Genomic DNA, 17,148 nt, shown 5'->3' on the forward strand with positions numbered 1-17,148 from the left:
CGCAGTCGGTACACTACCAATCAGGCGTGTACAGGCTTGTCCGACTTAATCGTAGCATTCATCTTCTATATTGATGGATTTATCCGTTTTGATACTTTGAGTTATATTGTGCCTTAGACGAAACTAGCAAGCTAAGTTTGTGTTTTAGAGAGATAAACGGTAAACGGCAAAGGTAAATGGTTTTAAATCTACCTACTTTATCATTTGTGTTTTGAACATCCTATCATAAAAATCATTATTTTGATTGGAAATATTTAAGTTCTAGTGTGTGTTGTTTTCACTACTCAAAAAGTAACGAAACCCATAATGCAATATCACTATCCCATTCAAGGAAACACTAAAAAATATTTTCATTTTTGGAAAAACTCCTAATGCAAGTATAATGTTATTAAAATAACTTCAAATGTCTAAAGCTCGTCTATATTCGAGTTAGATCATCGAAAAAGTTAAATCATTATGCGCATTAAAAATTACTAGAACTAACTACAAACATTAACTACGATGTTATTATGAGAGATGAAACAAATATCGAAGGATTGAAACTGCTAGCTACATCTAAAACATTAAGCAATAATGTGGTCTAACATGCATGCAACTAAATTGTTTTTCCATTAAATTTGCAAGCGCCTTATGGCATCCAACCAAAGAAACAACAACTAACATAAATTCCAGATTAAACAACAAACTAAATTTCAACAAACCATGATCTAACTGGCGCCATCTACTTACCGGTATGTGTAAACAACGTAACAGTTTCCAAAAGTTTTAACTGAATACCGCTAACGAATGAGATTCCTATGAGACCCTGCGTAAATTGGATCACGCTTGCGCGGAAGTTACGAGACCCTCGCAGATGATGGTATTTAATTTGATCAAAGAGTGATGTAAACCCTTACTATACCTTTGATAATTACACAAAGATTCGAAGTATTTTACAATAGGTTAAACTAGAAGAATATAAATCATAACTATGATTTAATATATATATTACTACTATCGTAGCATCATATAAATGAGGTTTTTACCTCTCTATTTTTACTGTATCGCAAACTGTCTCGTTGAAATTGGTCCAAGAAACTTTGCCTCGTCTTTAACTTCAGCTAACTCTCACAAATTTCATTCCTGACCTGCCGTTTGTGGTGGCAGGCCAAAGTGGGTCAAACAGCGAATATATTTAGGTTTCTGTGACGGTTTGATTGTAATATGTTAATGTTTAAGTTTTGCATTTAAATGCTTGGCATCCGTACACACGACAAGAAACGAAAAATATTCAAAGACGTGGAATGAAAAGATTTTTTGTGTACCGTATGAAATCTGTTCTTTTCGTTTACACAATACCCATTTTGTAGAAAAAAATTGTAATAAATAACACTAAGTATAAATAATTGTAATTTTTATGTCCTGGTGCACAATAAAGTATTTTTGTTTGTTTGCTTGTAAACATATCTTACGCATTCAAGTCCGAAACGAATTGGCATCTGCGAATATTTAAACAAAAACTAGACATTGCATATCTTTTTCTTTAATGACAACTACCTACTACATCCATCATATTATAATTTTATCACCTCGCACATATACAACATATTTAAGAAACAAACATGTGCACAAAATTTACGATCCTCATAAATCACACGAAATTCAAAATATTAGCATACAAGCTCTAAATTATTAAATCAAACATATTGCAAGTATCAAGACTTGTCAATCATGTGTTATTTTTCGCAATCGACGCGACGCCAGCGTAACTACTCGATCGTAGAAGGATTTGCTATAAATTATTTCACTTTTACGACAAATCTAACTCGGAATTTCTCCGAATTTAGTTCATGCTGTTAATCCTTTTACTTCTAAAGGAAACCGTTTTACTGAAAATGGAAAGAAAGAAAAAGTATTTAAGTAAGTAGGTTGTAGGTAGTAGGTAGGTTTAGTAATTAAACAATTATAACGAATGTCCATCATGTTGTTGTTATGAACATTTTCTAGTCCGATGTTGTAGAGCAATTGTAGAACGGATAATTTTCAATAACTTTTGAAACGCTACAATAAATATAATGAATACGCTAAAAAATTTTGCTTTTGTTTGGTTAAACCTTAAACCTAGTTATCAAAAGTCATATCTTGATCGTACTTATACAATATACATATGAAAGGATTCTGTAGCATTAAGATAATCGAGCGGATTTCACTAAAGTACTGATGATAAAAAAGTTGCACAATTTTATGTAAGAATAAAGATAAATATGCATCGTTTATATGTTACCATTTAATAAAATACTTGTAATAAAAAAGGACAACAAAAGGAAAGAACAATGCTTGTAGAGATAAAATACCGTAAAAAATCAAATAATAAGCCACCTTGGTCAATTCATTTCATTAATAAAAAAATAAAATAAAAATTATTCGGTTCATAATTTTACTCTGTTTTCAGAAATAGGTTGCCTGTGTCTCAGAAAACAGTGCCTTCCATTATGAGTTCATACAAATATTATTAAATACGTAAACATAATAGTTTCAGAATATCAATAAGTAAATAATAGAGCTTTACGAACCGTCCTATATATTTATTTATAGTATATATTTATATAAAAAACGACGTGTGGCACTCGGGGACTGCCGCCCGTCGGAGTGGGGAGCGTGAGGTTTTTTCGTTACGGAATTTCTCGATTCTATCCCCGCGTTCAAGGCCCACGATAGAAGCTATGCAATAGCTTAAAATCCAACATTGTTTCGGATATTTCTCCCAACAATATTTTATAATTAAAATAAATAACGAAACCAATAAGCTAAAGTCTAGACATAGAAATGAAAGCTCGTCTAGACATGCAGAAGTCTTAGCAACTTAACACCCAGATTGAATTCATATATAATTAATAGTGAGAAGGCTTTGAATGCGTTCTCCAAATAATTAATGAAGCCATTCATTATAATTTATAATATTAAAATTCATATTTTATACAGTAAGCAAATATTTTTAATTGCAAATGCTATTTTTATAACCACCGGGTACTTAACTTTCATATGCAATTTCTATTTGTAATAAATCGTTAATTATTGCCACATATCAATTAATATATACATTTTCATTATTGGTTCTTTAATTATAGGGTTGTCCGGTTAATAATCTTATTTAGAGTTCCCGTAAAACGGAAAAAGGCATATTATAAAGTATAAATTATAATATCTACATTATCTAAATAACATTTAAATTTTAAATGAAATTTATTGGAGTTGAAATTAGTTTAACTGCTTTCGCGTATATGTTTTTACAAACCCGTTTGTTTGGGAAAATATTCCTCAACTTCTTCTTGCAGACTTCAAATTAGATATAATATAATCAAATGACTATTTTATTTGTATTATTTGCATTGTTTTATTTGTGTTATACTTATAAATCACTAGCTTTCCGTCCGCGGCTACGCCCGCGTTTTCAAAGAAAAACCCGCATAGTTCCCGTTCCCGTAGTATTTCCGGGATTAAACCTATACTACGTGTTAATCCAAGTTACTCTCTATAGGTGTGCTTAATTTCATTGTAATCTGTTCAGTAGTATTTGCGTAAAAGAGTAACAAACACACACATACACATCCACCCTCACAAACTTTAGCTTTCCACCCGCGGCATCGTCCGCGCAATCAAAGAACAAAAAATTGTGTATAATACATATATGTACATACATAGTATGAAAAAAATACAGAACATTAGACAATAGGTAACCTAACCTAATATATCTATCATCTTCCTAGAATTAATCTCACATATATCTAGACAGTCAAAAAATCCTGTTCTCTTTACTTTATTTTACTTTTCCTTCATCCACGTAATGAAGAAATATATTCAGCTCATTCTGTCGGTATAATGTATGGCAAATTTGGCTCGCAATCTCACAAAATTCCTTTTTTACCATTTTATCGCGTAATGAAAGAACTTGCTAGTAACTTTTAACTTTGTGCGTTTTACTCCAGATTACGTAAGGCTATGTTCATGTAGTTTTATTTCCTGGCGCGATAATGAGGAATGTAATAAGTTTAACATGTGCATTTACACTCTAAATCTTTCAGAAATAATGACGATATTTTCTGGTACGTTTGCAAAGTTAGCAATAGTCTTCAACATGATGTTATTAGCATCACCTTTATATTTATTTGTTTGTATGTTACTGATTCGTTGATCCACTTTAAACGGAGTAGATTTAATTCAAACTTTGTACTCTTATGAGTAACAATACAATAATTTCATGTGTTTTTACCATATTAATTATTACTATAGACCTAGAATAATTAAAGTTACATGAACGGGGTTAATTACCGTTATTTATAATTCAAATTAACGTCTATAGTAACGATATTCAAGACCTTAGGGATCTTAAGTGTTTTGTCCTCTAAGGTTTTGTCTAAACTAGCGTCAAATATCTGTCTAAGTAATAATTAATTCATTAACATTAATTTAATGTTAATTGCTAACATTATGCTTATATTAGGTGTAGGTCTAATTGGTAATATGTTTTTTTAGAACGTACCATAAGAATATTAGCATCACCTTTATATTTATTTGTTTATAAATATGCTGAATAATTTATTTGTCTGTTTGAACACGTTGACTTTAGATACTACTTGTATGAATCTAGAAATTTTAATGTTGGATAGTCCATTTATCAATGAAGGCATATTATAACATCACACTACAACCTATAAGAGCGTAGCAATGCTTTTGCACACAGCGAAAAAATTTACCCGTTACGAGATTAAATCGGATCCGTTTTTAATATACGATATCGCAGCTTAACCCGTCATCTTTCAACTAGCATGAATTCTAATTTCGCAGGATATCGAGCGCAGATAGCTGGCAATGTTACAAGCTTGCCTGTCCAACTTTATTTGGCGTTGGTACAAATCTAGACAGGACTTAGCCCGTTTCCAGGCCACTGGAGTATTGAAATAAGATGGATTTCGAATGCATGTGAGGAAGGAAATGGAACAATATTTAGCTATCAGTCACAAGAGCATGAAAATCAATGGCAGGGTTCTTGAGAACAGATTTTCGTAGGTCCGCATCCGGTGCATCAGACGAGCGAATGCTCATTCTAATTTCTAACTCACTGTGTAAAATTGTTTTAGTGTAAACCGGCTTATAGCGTTCTTTCGTTGTTCTTAGTGCGTTCGAAAAGATTCTATGCAATGTTCTAATACTGAACAATACTGAATGCAAGTTTTCGTTTATACTAAAAGATCACGAAACAATGCTCTTGCTCTAGCTCTATATTCGTTTGATTTAAATGTACTGTTACAGACTTCTAGGTACAAACTGTTATTCTAAATTTTACATCCTGTATCAGTATAACTTATCACTTATAGCTAAAGTAAATTATTAATATCCAAAACGTATGTACGCGCGTTGCAAAATGCGTTCAAAATCATTAGCCTTTATTTACAATAAAATACAAATGTAAAACCATACAAATACATTTCACACTTTTTACCGTAAAACTGTTTTTCAAGCTAACGCTGCGTGATGCATGAAATATTTTACGTGTATATTTGTCAGGCATTATTGTTTTTTGTAAATAATAGACTTGTGACGTTCAAAAATCTATACTTTTCGTACCATATATTTGCATATTCCTGAATAGTAAATATTTAAAAAACCAAGCATACACAAAATAAATGTCTTTTAAACATGGTATTAAATATTATAACAATAATGTATAATTGAATAATCTACACTTATCTTATTCAGGATTCAGTTTGTTTGTAATCTCTGAATCTTTATTTGTAAAACTGTGTTGATAACGAAATCTCTATTTACACAAATCTTTAAAACTTTTATCATAATATTATTATAATTATTGTATCCGAGTTTATGAAAAAAGTAACCGCTTCTCTGTATAGTATAGTCTACAATAACGAGTTTTGATTTGATAAAAAAATATTTACTCAGTAAAGAGGTAGCTTTCTAATCTATATAAAAAAATTAATCTATAATATAAAAATGAATCCCAAAATGTGTTGGTAAGCGCATACCTTGAGAACGGATTCTTTTTTTATAATATTCCTTGAAGTTCGAGGATGGTTCTTATGTAGAGAAAACGTGAATATGTACCACGAGCGAAGCCGGGGCGGACCGCTAGTAGTAAAATTAAAAATATAAATTTAATTGATAGAGTTGTTTTTGAGTTCATTCGTTAAAGACAAAAATACAAATCTTCTATCTCCGTAATAATCTTGTAGATAAAGTTAACTTCCTGGCTTAGACTAGATTAATTTAATTTCAATCTGACCTTGACCTTGTCATTTTTTGTATCATTGCGCAACATGCGCATCATACTAAAACAACTAAACCGATTTAGTTGAAATTTTGTATGTAGATAGAATAATAAATACTTAAGCTTTATTATTATTTATTATACAAGTTACATTAATATACTTACATATGCTAACAGCTAACGCCAAAAACAAAACACTTTTTGCCAATATATGACACATGTTGATGAATTCTGAAACAAAGATATAATTGGGTTAAGATATTATAGTAAATACAGTATTTTGCATATTTCCCTCATTTTTTTAATCGCAAAGCTATCATAGAGAGGACTCTGAACAGACATAACATACCTAACTAATGACGTCAATACCTACTTAACAAATAATTAAGAGAAAGCTTTTAAAACTAAAGCTATAAATTATATATTAAACGTGTTATTTATATCCTCAATTTAAATTTAGATACCTTTGGTTAATCATAAGAATTAAAAAAATAATAATTTCTTCGATGAGTACTTGTAATTTTGTTGTTTATACAACGTACCCAATACCCATATTGTGAAATTATGGTTTTCAAGTTCAACATCGATCTACATATTATTACCTACTATTTTATAACATTAAACGCAATAAGATTTTCTCGTTCCTTACTGTATAAAATTCCTATTTAAAGGTTCCAACTGAAATTTCAACGGAGTACAAAATATAGAAAAATATAGTTATAAAAATAACGGTAATCTTGTTTTCAGCATCTAAAATTTAATACAATATTTTTAATTATACTGATGTATGTGTTTTACTATCCATCAAATATTTCTATACTTATTTCAATATACTCAAACATACACACGTCACGGACAGTAATTAGGTACTATAGACATTCAGTATAATGACTCACGTCATCGCTTCAACCAAATCCGATAATCCGATCGAACGGATAATGACAGTTACGTCATTTTGCTCTTCACGCAAATATTATCTTGTTCTGAGTTTCTGACCTTGATTATTGAAAGGTGAAAGAATTATTAGAACGTGCCACTTGATTCTTATAAACTGCCTTAGTATAGCGAGATCATAGAAGGAAGGCTTCGATTCCTGGAGGAAAATATCCAATTGAAGCTGAAGCTGATGACTTATTTAAACGTGAAAAAAAAAACTAATCAGTGAAATAGATGAGAAATATATCTGTCCCATATCAATGAAGCCTCAATAGGTCTCATCTACTATTAAATCTTTACTATTACTTTTATAGAGTGATATAATTATTTATAGTGATCGTTGTTTGTTTTCGACCAGTTTAATGGAAGAGAACGACAAACCAGAAAGTAATGATGTGCTGCATTGAGTACTATACCTTATATACTATTTTGACCTTTACATTTACTTTCAAACATTTTAATCACTGTAATTTATTGTGTTTTATTCCTCCCAGAGAAGAAATAATGAAGGACACAGTACTGACATACAAAATAATCTTAAATTATATTTAAAATACAAGGTTCTTTATAAAATATTCTATCCTAAAACGTACTTAAAACTAGAAAGCTAAAATTTGGAACATGGGTTATATAAAACGTGCATTGACGGTGGAAGAATTTTTAGAAATTTCAGCTTTTTGGAGGCAAATGAGAGTGCTTTCGTTTCAATGTATATTGTATATCCTTTTTAACCGACGTTCCAAAAACGACGGAAGGTTTTCAATTTGTAGCGTTTTCTTTTTTTTATTTTGGCATTGTCTGTACTGTCCGTATACGAACATATTTTAGTTAATTTACATTTACAAAAAAATAAATATAATATTTGTATTTTATAATACGTTTAAATAAATTACCATTATAATTATGGCATGTTTTCTCTTATTAACCACATCCAAATATAGCATTCCCGTTGCATACAACAGTTCTCCAATCAGTCGAGCATCAGACATTAATTATTATTATTACCCGGCTATAAAAAGTGCTGAAATCGTAAGTACTTATTATCAGTAAGTAACGCTCTACTTCAATTCAACGGTTAATACTTAGCGTGGAGACCTATATCACTAGACTATGTATGATGTTAAACGTTATTTAATGCAATTAGCTTAGTAATTGAACAACTTTGTTCATTAGTCACGACATTTAGTTTGTGTATTAGTCTTCATTGAAAATCTAAGGACAAGCTTTTGGATGAGGAAGTAAACACTAAAATACATTGTTAAGATGTTTATGAGAAGCTTTGAGATTAAGGTAAGCAAATTATCTATATCAAAACTAATCATTTTTAGGGTTCCGTACCGAAGGGATAAAACGGAATCCCACTACTGAGACTTCGCTGTCTATCCGTCCGTCAGTTTATTATATAATATTCTAATCTCATTAACAAGCAATTATGTAAATTTATTAAAATAACAACAATTAACATTGCAAATTAAATAGTCAGTAACATAATATTATTATGTAAATAAATTGAGAATGTCACAAAAACAAAAGTCACATGATTGAGATGCATCGCGTTCCGTTGAATGACCTCGCGTCTTATTCTGGAAATTTCCTTTTTATTTATTTATTTGATTAATTATTGTCGGTTTACAGTACATCATTTAAAATTTCAAATAATGCTTAAATTAATGAAAATGTGTTTGCAGTAATAATACAGTATAAAAAGAAATAAAATATTTTTCTTGATTTTTTTCATAACCCTAACAAATAACAATAGAATTGCATTTTCATATATCTACCATAAATCACTATAAAACCATGTTTGCTCTACTAATCCACAATGATCATTTATTGATTAGAGTCACGTAGAATACATTAAGTATCATTTTATGGTTAATTATGCGCAATAACAGGATATTAATTTCAATTGCTGCGACATTTTAATAGATATGTGTTATTTTATTAGACATTAACATTATAGTCCATTACAATACGTAATTATGTAAGTACATATTAGGGCATTTAAATTAAAATAAATCGTGCTTAATATACTCATATCAATTACGGTTTGGAATACATTTTAATTAATTTATAACAAACAAATCTTAAACGATATATCAAAATAAAAACGACCTTACAGTTGTTATTTTATTACGAAATATTTGTATGTCTCGCAAAAAAATACAAGTCACAACAATATTTTAACAACGTTCTGAAACCTTCAAACGTCACAAACAAAAACGACATCGTTTCGAAATCGCGGCAATATCTCGTGTGATCAGAATATTCCCGCAACATTGCTCGTACATGTTACGTCAAATGACTAAGTGTGTCAATGACGTCCATTTTATTCGGATTTACGTTATCAGATTGTCTTGTTCATATAAATTATCACAACACGGCTTTTTGCTAATAAATTTATAAAGCAGCTGATAAAAGTTACGGGGATTTGAAATTTATATGCGTGTTTGTGATTTTTGAAGGATTATTCCGTAAAACATTTTGGGTTTCTTGAATTAAGCATTGTAAATAATAAATTATAATGATTTCATGGTAATTTGTAGCGTATAATTACATATTGAAGAAACATCCTGTTTTTAATTTTTGCATACAAATACACATTGGTATAACGAGGTTCTAAGTTGCATCCACTTTGATGAAAAGTCATGGTCAAGCGCAGAAGGTCGATCATTAATTTGTTAGTAATTAATGAATTAAAAGTTCATTCCAGTCATTTCAATCTTGGTATACTTTGCATTGCTTAAATATTAAAGAATGAATAAAATATTTTATAATTTATTTCGTACTTTCTTCCGTGTGTCAGAGTAACTAATAATATACAGAGGAAATATTTATTGATTGTACGCTTGTTTGAAATGAAAAGGCTCTGATACGACTAAACGGATTCGAATAATTCTTTCAGCATCAGAAGGTCCTACATTATAATTATTTTCTGAGTGGCAAAGGCTATTTTTTTTTTTTTAAGTTAGGATTAGGCAAGCATTTGACCATCGCTTCGCCTTATGGAAAGCGACAAGCGTGGTCTAGGATGGAGCATGTTTGCCTAATAAGTGTCTATTCACATTTCTCTTGAATAAATCCAGATTGTAGTTTCTGGGAAAAACGGAAGCCGGAAGATTGTTCCACTCCTTACCAGTACGCATAAGAAAGGAAGAAGCGAAACGCTTAGTGCGTATGGGTGGGATGTCGATGACATAAGGGTGGAGACCGGCCCGGCTTCGAGTCCCTCGATGATAAAAAGGAGAAATTAAAAGTATATTAAAATTTATTATTACAGCAGTTCAATCCAGGACGATCAGTTCGTATATAATAATATTATGTTATATAATAAAGATGACAAACCATTTGTGGTCATTATATTACTAACCTAACTACCTAAACAGCCTTTATTGAAACAATGATAATAATAATTGGTTCTATTAGGGTGGGTATACACTCGAACATTTTTTCTGGTGTATAGGTATCTATTTTATATAATAGCGAATGCTCGACACTCTGTTCGGTGAAATGCTCGCAAAAAAATATGCATTATTAACAGTTATCTTATGTACAATTGCATTTTACCGTTGGATTCACATTTCTTCGTAAAACGTTATCTACACTAAAGTTGGTTTTTAAAATCAGGTTGTAACAGAATTTGGAGCAGTCTTCGAAAAGCGGTTGCATACAATTTAAAAAATTCTTATCTTACAAGTAAATGCTCTCGCAAAAATTTATTGTGTTACAAGCGAATGCTAAAGTTAATAATTTAGTAAATGATAATATTTTGATATTTTGCAAATAAATGTTAAATAGTCTGTTAGCACCTTTACAACTTGCATAGCAACACATTCGACCCGCGCGAACTTTCAATAAGCTCATCGATTCTAAGAAGCCTTAGTGCGTCTGACGGTTTTATTTGTTTACTGTTTAAAAAATTTAAAAAAGAAGTTTAAACTCTACATTTTACATAATCAAGCACTATTGATATTCAAAAGCTGCTTATGTGTGTGTGAAATCACGCCAAATCTACGTCCGATCCAATCAGCCGTAGATTTGGCGTGAACAAATATACGTTACCTAGTGAATATTTGTCGAAACAGAAAAACAGAGAACTTAATATTGAACAAAAATAACATTAGTCAATACTATGGTATTAACTAATATAATTCTATGCACCGCATACCTAATCAACAAACACTTAATTTAATCTTAAAAAATACTGTATTTTATCTACTGCGTATATGTAATATGCGACAATCATTTTTAAATACCTACTTACTTTGTCTATTTTATGTTTTACGCTAAGCACATCGTTCATTTTAAATCGGTCAATAACACTTGCTACGACATAATCGTGATGTTTCAGTCTATGCGAAGTTTATGTTTATTGTTATCATTTTGTATGCGTTTTGTTATTACAAATAATTTAAGGGACTATTCGTTATAAACCACTAATTTTAAATGTTTGACTGCCAGTAAATGTAGTCCAGTTTTGGTATCAGCCTATTAAAAAAATCATATAATATTAACAGACTTTTTACGGAGAAGAGGATTTAGAAGCGTTTAGTACAGAATTTTTGTTATGATTTTCTTCTACGACTTCTTTTGACTCTTACGATTGTAATGCCGACCTAGGAAAGCAATATCTTTTTCTTAAATATCCGTAAATTATTATAACCTAATAAATACATCGCATAAGGAAGTAACTTCCCATACATCTTACTTTGAAGGACCCAATTAAAAAACAGAGATCAACTACCTTAACACTTGCTTAACAAAGGTAAAGATACGTTCAATGACAAATTAAATTCCAAAAGGCATACTACCGGTTGCCATGGTAATGCCCTTCATGATAGTAGTTACAATTGAATTTGATACTTGTTTGATAAACAATGAGTAATATTCGAGACATGGTTTTCCTATGACTCGTTTCAAGGCGAATTATTTTGATGCATCAAAACTAATGTCTTTATGTTGTTTAGTTTTTGATTAGAGTGTCTGTGTGTCGAACACTTATCTAATAGGAAGTCGAATAATTACAATGTTATGAGTTTTCTTTTAGTATATTGCTTGTTTTAAATTTCAATTAGATTGTGTCTATATTCTTATATTATTTTATAATGAAAGCTTTTTCACGTTTTACAATATACCATAAAGGAATCTAAACTCACTTAGGTAATCAGAAAATAAATCTTCTTACAATCAAACAGAGGATGATCAGGTATTTCTTAGAATTGGTATACACAGAGATAATGTAATATTCATAATGAACATTACAGTGAAACAGTTTCAAACTTCAAATGCCTTCTGAGAAATCCCATATAGAAATCCTGGATCTCTGAATATGGAGTCGAACCTACAACTCAATATTATTTGAGATAACGAACTCTAATTGGCATATAATCCTAACTTAAAATGTTAAATATGTTAAATGATATAGTCTCAACGAAGGGCAGTTCTTTAAAGCGAGATTTTCTATAATATGGAATCTCTTAAAACAAAATTGCCTTATCCCAATAAAATTTCTAGGTCCAGCCAGCAAAACTATCCGAAAATTAACAACAAATAATTTTGAATAAATTACACTACAAATACTGTCTAATATTTCATAATATTTTTATAGTTATAAAGTATGATCCCAAAGCAAATATTTTCCATCATTAGGGGTCACGTAAACTTTTTTCCCGCATCACCATGGCAACCCACAATCAAACTGTCTGAATACAAATTAGTTACATTATATAATTGTTTGGAATAATAGCAGGATATCTAAATCACGTGGTGAGGAGGAACCGCTTCAAGGTTAAGTTGAAGGAGGTCATGGCAGGCTAGAAGTAGTGATGCAATATTATTTGTAGTTTGGAGTGCTCTTAAAAAATGTGTAGATGGAAAAGATTGTATGTTCGTTGTATGTTTATCTTGGGTTGATCAAATTTTGTGCTTGCTCTATGAAATAGGACTTATTTGGGCTACGTTACATAAAATAATGATAAGTGCTTATTTACTCTTAGTTACTTACTTAGGTTACTTATATCAAGATAAAAAAATCAGTACCGGAAATATTATGTCAAAAATAACCTAAGTATCTGTTTTTGAATTTTTGAAGATAGGGACATTTTTTTTATTCCATGCTGACGAATACATAAAATTTTGCACTAAGCATAAAATATAATACACAAAAAAGGTAAAATATTATAATAATACCCGCATTATTTTTAATAATGAACCTTTTTAAAACGATTTTCTACGGTGCGCATAACATTTTTAAAAGAATAATTTTAAAAAAGGTGAATGCACTCAAAAATTTTTTTTGTACGTCATTCATAATATTATATTTTTCACAGCCTTTCTTATGCGGCATATGGGGAGTAACGATGATGTAATATTATAGTGGTATTAATTCCAGTTTAGGCAACCTATATAGAGCTCTGTCATTTTTCCACACTGGAAATAAAACTGCATTATGATGCAGTTTTATTTCCAGTGTAAAGTGTAACCCCCTGGATAAAAAAACTCTAGTTTTCAAATACTTCTTCCGTTTACTTAATCTTGATGATTTCTTATCTGTGCTTATTTTGGCGCCAACCACATTTGAAATGGTAGAATGCGCGCGGGTTTTGCCCGTTGAAACTATATACAGGGCAGACGGGTATTTACTTTTTTAAATAAAATATGACATGAGTCATAGCGGCTATCCCAGACATTCTTTATCAAGATTAATAGGTAGAAAGATCGTTATTTTTTTCCTCTAATTGAACGTACGGTCAGCATAACATTTGACGTCACTACTACCTTATTTGATAATTTAAATTTTTTTTAATGTGTTAAGCTTTGTTTCTCTACATGAGAATAGATAAATCAAATGAAATGGAATGTAATAAAATAAAATGAAATAAATTTATTTGTAGGTACGTGTAGTGTCAAGTAAAATATTTTTAACCGGCTTAAAAAAAGAGTTATCAATTCGGATATCTTATTTGGACCTATCAATGTTATATTGTTCTAATGCTAAGGTAATTTATTTTTTTGAAAAACCTTAATTATTATTTTTTAATAGTCATACAATTATATTATATGATGACTGCTAATTTTTTTAAGTATTTAAATATTGAATTTTAAGGAAGGCCAGTTAGAAAAATATATTTTATCCTAATAACCGCATTATTCAGCAAATTATTAAAAAAAATTAATGCACATCACCCTACCTACGAAAAACGCAATTAAAGGAAAATTTTCACAAAAATTACAACTATTTTTGCCAATAGATTTGTCCTCGTGTAATCTAGCTGCATTTAATTTGAGCAAAACAGCTTGATTCAACATAGTGGAAAGATAAATACTCACATCCTTTTACATAAATCAACACAATATGTGTTTTATAGCAAATGACAAATAAAATTTATGATAATTAATTATTTGCTGACCGTACTTCAATATTGTCGGGTAACAAAAGGGCAAGGCGACCGGATCTCTATGGGAAAATGCACATTTAATAAACATGTAGTGAAAGTTAATTTGCATTCCTTTATTTATGGATTAATTATTTCGTGATTAATAACACTTTAATCAACTATATTTAAACAGTTTATGAACATTATAAATTATAATCATCTATAGGTAGTATCTAATATGGTCACAACACCACGCAATTTTACTTACTTTATTTTTGTACATTATTTTTATAATAAACTAGCTGTGCCCCGCGGTTTGACTCGCAGTGCTCTGTTCCTGTTGGTCTTAGCGTGATGATAGCCAATAAGCGAGAAATAATTTTTCAAATCGGACCAGTAGTTCCTGAGATTAACGCACGTTCAAACAAACAAACTCTTCAGCTTTATAATATTATTGTATAAATATAGACCGTGACTTTTATATAATAAAGTAAATTATGACCCACATTCTAGGACCTTTATGTAATTTAAGTACATAATACGCTTATATAAATAATTTGTAGGGCAAAGTTAAATTATATAATGTTGTTTGTAAACAATATTTATTATGTGAGAAAGAAAACGAAAGTATTGATAAGACGGTTTAAAAATACTTATATAGAGGTTATCTTTATAAATATATCTTGAATATTTTTTTCCTCGTATAATTATTGCAATTGAAATTATCCCTGATAAGATGTTTGTAAATTTTTACCTCATGATTAATCTGTACATTGAATATTCGTCAGTACGTTAGTTCCCAATCAATCAATAAAAAATCTGAACAACTCAACTTTAATTTTTTATATACACCATAAAGAAAATTAACCACAGTACAAACCGAGTTTTTATAAGCTTTAAATCAACAATATTGAGAAGGATGCGATGTTGTCATCATTAAAAAACACTTCTTTACATTGTGTTAATCTTAAGATTTCCCGAAGCAAAAATAAAAAATATATTAATACAAAAATACCATCGTTATCTTTAACGACATTTGCACGTGATTTTTGCATTTAAAATATTAAAAATTATTCAGCATTCGCATATTGAGATACATAAATTTATGATAAATAAAACTGTTAAACATATTCCTAGATAAGGAAGCTAATGTGATGACAAATATATACAATTTTTATCTTATAGAGCTTTTAAGTGAGAGGTTCAGGGTTCAAGACTCTCTAGTCACGTGCGTGCACAAAACTAAATTAAATTTGGTGAAGGAAAACATCGTGAGAAACCTATCCAAAAAGCAAAAACTCTGACGTCATCAATCTACACGTGAGGAGGCTGATTATGCCTTAACCCTCATAGCCTATGTTCCTGCAGTGAGAATCGATATGAAGAATGGCCTGATGATATTTTTTTTTTATTATAATATGATATATCCTTCTATTGTTATTCGAAAAAGTTTTGTTTATATTTCACACTAACTGCGCTCCGCGGTTTCACCCGCGTGGCTCCGCTCCTGTTGGTCTGCGTGATGATATATAGCCTTACTCAATGAACGGGCTATCTAACACCAAAAGAATTTTTCAAATCGGACAGCAGTTCCCGAGATTAGCGCGTTCAAACAAACAAACAAACTCTTCAGCTTTCTTCAGCCAGAAAACTTTTTGTAATAGGAATTGTCCTTTAACAACGCTAGTTAAGAAAGCTAGTTATGTATAATAATCATAAACATAATATTCACCAAGCATTAGTTGAATATACTAAAATTGTACCCCGAAATATTTAATACTTACAACAAAATTTGTCCGTATTTTCGCTATGTAAAGATATGGAAATCGTATTTAAATTTGCAGAGATGTTGGCGGACAAACGAAAACTTTGCTTTTATACCAACTATCGCTCAACTGAACTGTGACTAGACATAGCGGAGACGGCGGTCGTGTCAAGAATAAATTATTTCATAATGTAAACAATAAAAAACGAAACAATTATAAATTAAAAATATTGAGAAATGATAATCTATGTATTCTATTTTTTCAATACGCATTAGATAAAAATTTTCTCAGGATAAAAAATTGGAGTTGTATATCCTTTTTAAAAATATTTAAACTTATATCGGGATGCATATAAATATCATACCGACCTAAATTTCCATCTTACTGCATTTAAGTTAAACAATACATAGCTTAAAAACGTCAAAATTTGACTAGCGATACAAACTTATGAAATAAAAATTACCTACAATAACAGCATAAATTTAAAATAATTATTCCCTGCCATGTCTGTCTAATCTCAAATCTATGACCAACTTGAGCGTCTATGTAGTCTTTTGTTCGTAACTTGCTTCTAAGTGCCCAGCCCTTGACGAAGTTACACAATATGTTTACAGTTCAACATTACTTAAGATTATCATCACACATTTTCTCAGAGGTCAAGATTTTCCATTTAGTTCAATTGAGAAATAATTGTAAGACCTATTCACGAGTTATGTACAAGATTATTTTTAAAGTGAATCTTCTTTAGGCGCATTGAGAGTAAAATTTCATGCATCTTGACCATACCATCACGTCATGGAGTAAGGCG

General features: G+C 30.3%; 1 protein-coding gene across 4 annotated transcripts in view; it reads right to left on the bottom strand.

The window, feature by feature from the left end:
* Window positions 1–17,148, bottom strand: part of LOC123703101 (laccase-4-like) — a 101,445-nt gene that overhangs the window by 49,937 nt on the left and 34,360 nt on the right. For all 4 annotated transcript variants that reach the window (XM_045650984.1, XM_045650986.1, XM_045650985.1 and 1 more), the window contains exon 2: window positions 6,428–6,493. In XM_045650984.1, the coding sequence (XP_045506940.1) occupies window positions 6,428–6,482 (55 nt within the window). In that variant the 5' untranslated portion in view covers window positions 6,483–6,493. The remainder of the gene's footprint in view (window positions 1–6,427; window positions 6,494–17,148) is intronic.

This window comes from Colias croceus, chromosome 25, assembly GCF_905220415.1.
Source record: "Colias croceus chromosome 25, ilColCroc2.1".
Lineage (NCBI taxonomy): Eukaryota > Metazoa > Arthropoda > Insecta > Lepidoptera > Pieridae > Colias > Colias croceus.